This window comes from Nicotiana tabacum, chromosome 6 (genome assembly GCF_000715075.1).
Source record: "Nicotiana tabacum cultivar K326 chromosome 6, ASM71507v2, whole genome shotgun sequence".
Lineage (NCBI taxonomy): Eukaryota > Viridiplantae > Streptophyta > Magnoliopsida > Solanales > Solanaceae > Nicotiana > Nicotiana tabacum.
Window position 1 is genome coordinate 102,919,690 of NC_134085.1, and position 10,772 is coordinate 102,930,461.

At 37.5% G+C, this 10,772-nt stretch overlaps 1 protein-coding gene across 1 annotated transcript; it reads right to left on the minus strand.

Annotated features, from left to right (window-relative positions):
• Positions 1-2,058: 2,058 nt before the first annotated feature.
• Positions 2,059-5,028, minus strand: LOC107805795 (WEB family protein At2g38370). The gene is made up of 2 exons (XM_016629880.2): positions 4,718-5,028; positions 2,059-3,643 (listed from the first exon to the last, which is right to left on the minus strand). Exons 1-2 carry the CDS (start codon positions 4,889-4,891, stop codon positions 2,207-2,209), a joined length of 1,611 nt encoding a protein of 536 aa, XP_016485366.1. The 5' UTR covers positions 4,892-5,028; the 3' UTR covers positions 2,059-2,206.
• Between the last annotated feature and the right edge of the window lie 5,744 nt (positions 5,029-10,772).

Genomic DNA, 10,772 nt, shown 5'->3' on the forward strand with positions numbered 1-10,772 from the left:
CCAAATCTTTTCTGATTATCCTGAAAACCAAAACCGACGATTTACATAAGTTATAATACATCACACGTGGCTAGTCATGCCCGAGAACTGGCGAGCGAAGTACAAAAGCTCAAATCGACCAGTTGGGTCATTACAATCACCAATTGAATACTATCTACGAATCTAGGATTGAACTCGGGAGAGGGAATTTTAGATTGCATATAAGATTGGATAGAGCGAGATCTTGAACTCGAGCATCGGGAACGGATTTGCGGTTAGGATATGAATATACCTAATCGCCATGCTTGGTTACTATACAGGAACTATTAATGTGTTCTTGTTAATTCTAATTCCATAGGAATATAGACGTTAGGTTAGCTTGAATAGACGAATAGTACTTCGGGAGAAGGCTACGAGTAATATTAACCATGTCAATCAATAAACTAGATAAACTAATTAGATAATTTAAGTGAAAAAACTCAACAGGATTGTTAGCCAACCATAGCTCTAGAATATCGTCTCTTATTGAATTCGTGTCTAATTTCACCAATTTATTCATTTAATCTCTTTGTTGATTACTCTAGATTAGTTTTATTAAATATTCACACTTTAGAAAAGTGCTTGAATAGATTAACTATCTTAGTTTAATTTAATGAATAGTTAATCACAAGTCCCATGAGTATGATATCTACACTTATAATCCTATATTACTTGTCGACCACGTATACTTACGTGTGCGTTTGGAAGCTACAATATCACCTTTTGAGGGAAGAAAATGATGGTTATAATTGATTTCTCAGTTGTGATGAGTTGCCGATTCACATGAGGATTGAATTACACTTATTTTAACCAAATGAATATATCACTCACTCAATCCATCAATGTTTTGAATTAGTTGACGAATTGCATATTTATGAGTCAAAATTAACACTCATGACTATGGGCAGCAAAAGGTGTCAAAAAAGATTTGGTTAGAATTGTAATGATGACCATAAAACACGCACTCGATAATAAAGGCCCACAAGGACAACTGACTGCCATTCACTATCGAAAGTTGGGAGAAATTAAAAAATAGCCAGATTTACAATTGGTCGTTTAAAAATAGCTTAGTTTCAAAAGTAATCGAAATTTAGCCACTTTTTTATGTAAAGACAAATTTGAGCAAAAACACTGTTTAAAACCCAGAAAATATGCCAGTATATTATACTAGAGTTCCAGCATAAGCATGCTTGAACTCCAGCATATTATACTGGAGTTCCAGGATAAGTATGCTAGAACTCCAGCATAATATGATGGAGTTCCCAAAATGACTAGAACTCCAGGATAAGTATGCTTGAACTAAAATGACTAAAACTTTTTAATTCAAATTCCCAAAATAAATTTTCTAAATTTCTCTTCATTCCATATTCGTTGTTCGTTCTTTTCTTTAGGAATAAACTTTTTAATTTAACTTTTGTAAAGTTTGTAAGAGTATTTTAGTCATTTTAACAAAATAACAGCTTATCAACACATTTTTACCAAACACATCAACTGTTTATTATCACTTTTAGTACGTCTATCCAAACACGTAAATACTTATTTAAAAAATCTGTTTCAGCACTTAAAATACTTTTCAGCACTTCAAGCTTATCAGCTATTTACAATCAGCTAATCCAAACGGGCTCTAAATCCAAATTCAGGCAGTAAAGATATGGATATATTATGTTTAGCGCTGAGGTTTAGTAGGACACCTGACACTAAAGTTTGACATGTACTGGTGCGGCAAGAATTCATCTACCGCTGTTTAAGTTGCAACCTTTTACATCTGGGTATGTCCAGATAACATAGATTTGTATTTTGATCGACATGTCTATTGTCTAGTATATAACAAAGGAAAGTTGGACAATGAGCTTTCGCTATTTCATTTGAATGGGGAGGACTTGTTACTGAAGCAGCAATAACGAATACATGAGCTTTACTACGAGTGGTTTGAAAGGAACTGCATTCTGTTTTACTGTTTTTGCCATAAAATGCACTAGATCTTGCTTACTTCAAGAGGAGCTCTACAAACAATCGTGAAGAGAAAGTGGCAACACCCAATAATCACAAATCACAAACAACAATAGATATGACAGATAATGCACACTGAAAAAAAAAAACAGCCATCATGTGCAAGCCTAGTAAATAAGCAAACAACATACTGATGTGGGAGGAAGGCGGACAGACATTATTCCTCGGATGAAAAAAATCATCTCATATTCAAAGGCTGTGTCTTTTTCTTATTTTGCCTAGAAAGTGGTACTTGGATGAAACCAAACTTCTTCTTGTGAGTAATGTATTGCTTGTGTACATTCCCATCTTTCGTAGCTTTTGTAGGATTCAATATGATCCCACTTTGCTCTCGCAGCATTTGGCTAAAAGACACATGTTTTCTTTCAGCGTGGCTTTCCATATGCTTACCCACGACAATATGATCATCTCGCAAAATCAGCTTCCTGCTCAGTATATCTCCAATCGATATTGTTGATCGAAAGACAGGGACAGATTTGTCATTCGCATTGTCTGGTTCATTGTCGTCAACTAGCCGAGGATTTCCATGACTAGTATGAGATGGCTGCGGATTTCTGAACTTATATTTGGCTGAGTTATGCCCCGAGTAATGCAGTTGTGTATGCTCTGATCTCTCCCTATAGAAACCATCTTGTTCAATAAGATTTCTTCTTTGAGTACCATGTTCATTGTCCAAAGCCTCTTCTAGAGTATTCCTGTTGTGTCTAATTTCCTTGGTAGTTTCCTCCATCTTCTTTGTAATAGCCACCTCAGATTGATTTGCTTCATTGGTTCCACGCATAGTATCCGTGTCTACGAATTTTGTTTTGCATAGCTCTTCAGCTTGCTGTGCTTTCCGGGCAAGAGCATAATATTCTTCGTATGAAATTGTGATCCCCTCAGGTTTCTGCTGAACAACAGCCGAAGAATTCTTTCCATTTAGTAAAACCTTTCTTTCTGCAAAAGCAATTGCTTCCACAGCTTTAGCTGCTTCTTCCATCTTTTTCGCAGCATGCAATCTCATTTCAGCCATTCTAATACTTGCCTTTGTTCGTTCAATCTCTGACATTGCCTTCATCACCTCATACCTTGAAGCTTCTGCCATTTTCTTGAATTGCTCTGCTTCAAAGCTCAATTGCTGGAGCTCTTTGCTCATAGTGTTATCAAAACTGTCTCCATTTGTGTTGTTTTCCTCAATGGAGAACCCTGCTGCTGAAGCGAGGGACTTCCTCTGACTGCTTCTGTCAAGCATTACCTTATCTTTCTTCATTTTCTTATTCAGCGTCTCAACAGAAGATCTAATTACAGTAAGATCTATTGACATTTTGTTAAGGTCTAATTTTGCTCGGTTCAATTCCATTAATACATGTCCCGGGGACTGAAGTGGACAAAGACTCAAGTTTTCTACTGACTGTTCACTTGGAGTTGGTGTTTGGCTCTCCGGATTTAAATCGGGACTGGACACAAACTCAGACACTTCTTGCATCAGATTTACTTTCAACCCTTCAACAAATCTTTTAGCTGCTTCCACTTCCCTTAAGACATTGAGGGCCTCCTGTTCCTTCACAATCAAGTCTTTCTCAAATTTTACTGCTTGCTCCTCCATTTTGCCCAGGTCTACAATTTCCGTATCATGCTGGCAACAACAGTAAAATCTCATCATTGAATGTGTTGATAAACAGCAAAATGCTAGTAGCAATTGTCGTTATCATCAAAAAGCTCTTTAAACACACTATAACTGCTTTTACAAAATGTATGTAAAATGATAAAACACCGATGATCATCTGGCATGTGTACTATACCGCCATTTTACATGCTGCTAATGCGTGCAACAGCTAATACAAAGCATTACTCACCACCAACTGTCTATGCGAAGAATTGCGACCAAGAAGACTAATTAGATTCAGAATTGAACTTTCATGTCATATCACCTAGTAGCTAGTAGTATGGAACGGCAGAGAGAAAAAAAGGATGTGTTGTACACAAACTAGTACAGTAGCTTAAGAAGTAAACTACGAGTTTCTTAGGCATGTACGCAGTTGCGGGGCCAGAAATTTTACTAATGGTCAACATATAAAAAAGTTAACATGCAAAGTAGTTAAGGGTCAACATATAGTATATATACATAAAAATAAAATTTTGGCTCAACTACACCAAAAATCAGAAAAATACTCCTGTGAGTAAAAGTTTGTAACTTTGAACCAGTATGTGAATATTACAAAACATTCATATCAGACATACAAACCTAACCCAATGAAAATCAATAAACTGGGGAAAGCCTAAAGACACTCTTTGACATTGATATGGTGTGATGTGACGTTGTTCACTTGAGTCAAACTCGCATGATTTTTCCAAAAAGAAGTCACACCATTAAGAAAATCCCCAGTTGTATGTAGCTTCTTTTTGTTATCAGCTCCAATGTGAGTGGTTGCACGCCAACAAACAGAAAAACTAAAAAAAAATAAAAATAAAAATCCAACAAATTAAGCTGCTACAGCCTACAGCACAGGTTGAGTGTCATAATAACCAAGATTATATGGTATCACAAAGTTAACTTAAGCCTTGCAAATGACAATTGCCAAGCTTCAAGTTTGATTTCCATGTAGTTGAAATTACTGTTTAGAGAACAATTGTACTTCAGTCCCCCGGCTGTGAACATGTAGAAATCTCTCTGAAATGAAAAAAGAGAGAGGGCAGTGTTTGGACTTACATCGTCGGGAGGTGGTAAACGGAGTAAGTGATGGGGAATCCAAGGGCCACTGCCCCCAAAATGGTCCACAGCCTCCTTCACTGACTCGAATGGCGGAGATGTGTCAATTTCCACTCTTGGGTTGCAGATAATCTTCTTGGTTTCAGCCGCTGCCGATTCTCCATTTCCATCCATTGCACAGAGAAATGAATGCTGGTTAGAATTTAGGAGTGAATGAGGAGTTAATTAACTAGCAGGGTGCCAAGGTATTTATGACAAACGGTTCATTTATAGTATGAGAGCAGCAGGGTGCAGACTAATATATATGTTTGATAATTCTTTAAAATGAACACTCTCCGTTTTATGATGTACTAAAAATACCCTTTTACTTTCTATATTTACATTTAAAGTGATATTCAAACTGTTGAAGTTTGGCAAATTTTTGTCCCACATCGGTGGGCTCTTGAGTTTTGGGAGGATTTTCCCTCTATAAAAGAAGGCCTAATGTTTAGGATTTAAACACATCTCTCATTTGCCTTCTCATCTGTTTAAGACATTTGTATCTTCTCTCTTTAGTATTATTTCACTTGTATTTTTGGAGTGAAATAAAATATTGGTTGTGTCCGAGGAGTAGGCAAAATTAGCCGAACCTCGTAAATTCTGGTGTTCCCTTTATTGTTGCTTTATTGTCTTATTTATTATTTGGTGGCTGTCATAATTTTTGGTATAGTAGTTGTGACTTATTCACACTATATACATTTGGCTTCCGCAACAATTGGTATCAGAGCCAAGGTACTGTCTAAGTACGCTCTTTGGTTGCAGCATAGTCTGATCTTCCACATCAGAAAAGATTTATCTTGGTAACTGAGTCAAGGTTCTGTCTGAGTATGCTCTGTGGTTGCAGTTTAGTCTGATCTTCTACATCAGAAAGGAAATAATCTTGATTTGTGTCGTCAGCTATTAAATAATATTTGTGTCAAATATGGGAGACAATAAACAAGAAGAATCTACATCAAGTGTCAACAATACGTCATCATTGGCATCTTCGCTTATGACAAGAATTGTGTCAAATGCGAAATTTGCGGTAGAAATTTTTGACGGGTCCGGGCATTTTGGGATGTGGCAAGTCGAGGTTCTAGATGTCCTTTTTCAACAAGGGCTAGATCTGGCCATTGAAGAAAAGAAACCAGATGTTATTGGAGAAGAAGATTGGAAGATTCTCAACCGTGTTGCATGCGGTACCATTCGATCCTTCCTTGCTAGAGAGCAGAAATATCCATACACAAAGGAAACTTCTGCAAGTAAATTATGGAAAGCACTGGAGGATAAATTTTTGAAGAAAAATAGTCAAAATAAATTGTACATGAAGAAGAGACTGTTTCACTTCACCTATGTTCCTGGTACCACGATGAATGAACATATCACCAGTTTCAATAAGTTGGTCACAGATTTGCAAAATATGGATACAACTTATGATGATGGTGACTTGGCCTTGATGTTGTTGGCGTCACTTCCTGATGAGTACGAGCACCTTGAAACTACTCTACTCCATGGAAATGACGAAGTTTCTCTTAGAGAAGTTTGTTCGGCTTTGTACAGCTATGAACAAAGAAAGCGAGAAAAACAGAAGGGCGGAGAAGGAGAAGCACTATTTGTGAGGGGTCGTTCTCAAGTCAAACGAGGACAAAGAAGGGAAGATCCAAGTCAAGATCCAGACCCAGCAAAGATGAATGTGCCTTTTGTCGAGAAAAAGGGCACTGGAAGAAAGACTGTCTGAAGTTGAAGAATAAGGCCAAACATAACAATGGAAAGGCCATTATGGATTCAAATGTAGCTGATTGTGATGATTCAGATTTCTCATTAGTTACAACAGAGTCATCAACATCATCAGACATATGGTTGATGGACTCGGCTTGTAGCTATCATATGTGTCCCAACAGGGACTGGTTCGTGAAATTTCAAGAAGGAGAATATGGAGTCGTCCACACAGCGGATAACAGCCCTCTTACCTCATATGGCATTGGTTCAATACGATTAAGGAACCATGATGGAATGATCAGAACATTAACAGATGTTCGATATGTACCGGATTTGAAGAAGAATCTCATCTCTGTGGGAGCCCTGGAATCAAAAGGGTTTAAAATCATTGCAGAAAATGGAGTGATGAGAGTATGTTCCGGTGCACTAGTGGTAATGAAGGCTAATCGGAAGAATAATAATATGTACCGCTATTGTGGCAGTACAGTTATTGGGACAGTGATAGTGACATCCAGTGACGACAAAGAGGCAGAAGCAACCAAGCTATGGCACATGCGCTTGGGACATGCTGGAGGAAAATCCTTGAAAACTCTATCAGATCAAGGATTGTTAAAAGGAGTAAAGACTTGCAACTTGGAGTTTTGTGAGCATTGTGTTAAAGGGAAACAGACAAGGGTTAAATTTGGTACAGCGATCCATAATACTAAAGGCATTTTGGATTATGTACACTCTGATGTTTGGGGTCCTTCCAAAACACCTTCATTGGGTGGGAAACACTATTTTGTAACTTTTGTTGATGATTTTTCCCGAAGAGTGTGGGTGTATACAATGAAAAACAAAGATGAAGTGCTGGGAATTTTTCTCAAATGGAAGATGATGGTGGAGAATCAAACAGGCAGGAGGATCAAGTGTATTCGCACAGACAATGGAGGTGAATACAAAAATGATCATTTCAATAAGGTCTGTGAAAATGATGGCATCGTCCGACACTTCACTGTTAGACATACACCACAACAGAATGGAGTGGCAGAACGTATGAATCGGACCTTGCTGGAGAAGGTACGGTGTATGTTGTCCAATGCTGGCTTGGGCAAAGAATTTTGGGCTGAGGCAATTACATATGCATGCCACCTCATTAATCGTCTACCATCTGCTGCTATTGATGGCAAGACACCATTTGAAAAATGGAATGGAAAACCTGCTGTAGATTATAACTCTTTGCACGTGTTTGGCTCAACTGCATATTATCATGTGACGGAGTCAAAATTAGATCCAAGGACAAACAAGGCTATTTTTATGGGAATTACTTCTGGAGTCAAAGGATATCGCTTATGGTGTCCTGTGACAAAGAAAGTAATATTCAGCAGGGATGTTACCTTTGATGAATCTATGGTAAATAAGGTAACAGAAGATACCAAACAAAATAAAGGTGCTTCTAAGCAGGTGGAGTTTGAGGGAAAATTTATTTTTCCTACACAAGAAGCAGAGGATGAAACAAATGAAGATTACCCTCTGGAAGGAGAGCCAGTAGAGGAGATTCCAACTCAGGAACCTCAACAACAACTTGAATCAATAGCAACCAGCAGGCCAAAAAGAACAATAACGAAACCTGTTCGTCTCATAGAGACGGTTGCTTGTGCAACCTCAATTGTAGCTGATGATGTTCCTACCACTTATAAAGACGTTGTCCAAAGTTCAGAAGAAGATAAGTGGAGGATTGCCATGAATGATGAAATACAGTCCCTTTATCAGAATCATACATGGAGATTGGCCAATCTCCCGAAGGGAAAGAAAGCAATTGGGTGCAAATGGGTATTTGCAAAGAAGGAAGGATTTCCTAACCAAGTAGATGTTCGCTACAAAGCAAGATTGGTGGCCAAAGGATATGCTCAAAAGGAGGGAATTGATTACAATGAAGTGTTTTCTCCAGTTGTAAAACATTCCTCCATTAGAATTATGTTGGCTTTGGTAGCACAATTGGATTTGGAACTAGTTCAGATGGATGTAAAAACTGCGTTTTTACATGGAAACTTGGAGGAGGAAATCTACATGACTCAGCCAGAAGGATTCAAAGTTGCTGGAAAAGAAAATATGGTGTGCAAACTTGAAAAATTGTTGTACGGATTGAAACAATCTTCTAGACAATGGTACAAGCGATTTGACGAGTTTATGTTGCGGCAAGGGTACAAGAGAAGCAAATACGATCATTGTGTGTATTTGCACAAGCTTAAAGATGGTTCCTTTGTATATCTTCTCCTATATGTTGATGATATGTTGATAGCTTCCAAGAATTCAGAAGAAATTGATAAGTTGAAGATTCAACTGAAGAAGGAGTTCGAGATGAAGGATCTGGGTGAGGCAAAGAAAATTCTTGGCATGGAGATAATTAGAGATAGACGTTCAAAGAAACTCTGTTTATCTCAGAAAGAATATTTGAAGAGAGTACTACAACGTTTTGGCATAGATGACAAGACTAAGCCAGTTAGTACTCCACTTGCTCCCCATTTTAAGCTAAGTACTACTATGTCGCCAATGGATGAAGCTGAACGAGAGTATATGTCAAAGGTACCATACGCAAATGTTGTTGGTAGCTTGATGTATGCAATGGTTTGCACAAGGCCTGACATTTCACAAGCTGTTGGAGTTATTAGCAGATATATGCACAATCCAGGGAAGGAGCATTGGCAAGCTGTGAAGTGGATTCTACGGTATATTCATAATACTGTAGATGTCGGGTTAGTTTTTGAGCAGGAAGACAATCAGTCTGTAGTTGGATATTGTGACTCAGATTTTGCGGGTGATCTGGACAAACGAAGATCAACTACTGGTTATGTGTTTACTTTTGCAAAGGCACCAGTTAGTTGGAAGTCTACTTTACAGTCAACAGTTGCTTTGTCTACAACAGAGGCAGAGTACATGGCTATTACAGATGCTGTGAAAGAGGCAATTTGGCTTCAAGGATTGCTAAAGGAGCTTGGTGTTGAACAAAAAGGTATCACGATTTTTTGTGATAGTCAAAGTGCTATTCAATTAGCGAAGAACCAAGCTTATCATGCAAGGACGAAGCACATTAATGTTCGGTATCATTTCGTACGAGAAATCATAGAAGAAGGTGGAGTCACAGTGAAGAAAATTCATACTACGGAGAATCCTGCTGATATGCTGACAAAGGTGGTGACTGCGGTCAAGTTTCAACATTGTTTGGATTTGATCAACATTGTTGAAAACTGAAGATTGAAGATGAAGACACAATCAAAATTTGTTATTGAGAGAAAATTGAAGATGTGGAATTTTGCCAAGGTGGAGATTTGTTGAATTTGGCAAATTTTGTCCCACATCGGTGGGCTCTTAAGTTTTGGGGGGATTTTCCCCCTATAAAAGAAGGCCTAATATTTAGGATTTAAACACACCTCTCATTTGCCTTCTCATCTGTTTAAGACATTTGTATCTTCTCTCTTTAGTATTATTTCACTTGTATTTTTGGAGTGAAATAAAATATTGGTTGTGTCCGAGGAGTAGGCAAAATTAGCCGAACCTCGTAAATTCTGGTGTTCCCTTTATTGTTGCTTTATTGTCTTATTTATTATTTGGTGGCTGTCATAATTTTTGGTATAGTAGTTGTGACTTATTCACACTATATACATTTGGCTTCCGCAACAATTGGTATCAGAGCCAAGGTACTATCTAAGTATGCTCTGTGGTTGCAGCATATATACATATAATATACGTAATATATATTTTATACACTTTTTCGCTAGCGAATGCATTTAGTTTCGACCGACCTACCAATTTTGTATCTTGCTCAATAATTTATCCTTAAATTTTTCATTTTGTAATAGTGTAAATGTCATGTTTAAAATCATAAATTTCTAAAGTTATTTTTTTTCGTTATCCCTATACCCAGTCAAATAAGTTAACTCAAAATAAAATGAGGAGTATATATTATAAGCCCATACTCGTTATCATAAAATAATACTACAAGAATAATAGGTAATTCAAGAACACTCATCTTAAATTCTGAATCCGTCTTTATATAGTTAGACAAATAGAATGGAGAAATGTAATGATATTTGCAGTGAAATTGAGAGGTTGATGAAGATGATGACTGGGTTGTGATGGTGATGATTATGTTTGGAATAGTCAAAATATAGGACCATTGTTTTTCTCTTTCCATTGTTTACAGAGCACAAACCAATAATCCAAGTCGTGTTCAGTGAGAGCGTGTATGTGTATATGTGTGAGTGCAGATGAAAAAAGAGGTAGGAGGGGACAAACTAAAGCTTAAAGGGAAAAGTGGTCGTTAGTACATCAACTGTCT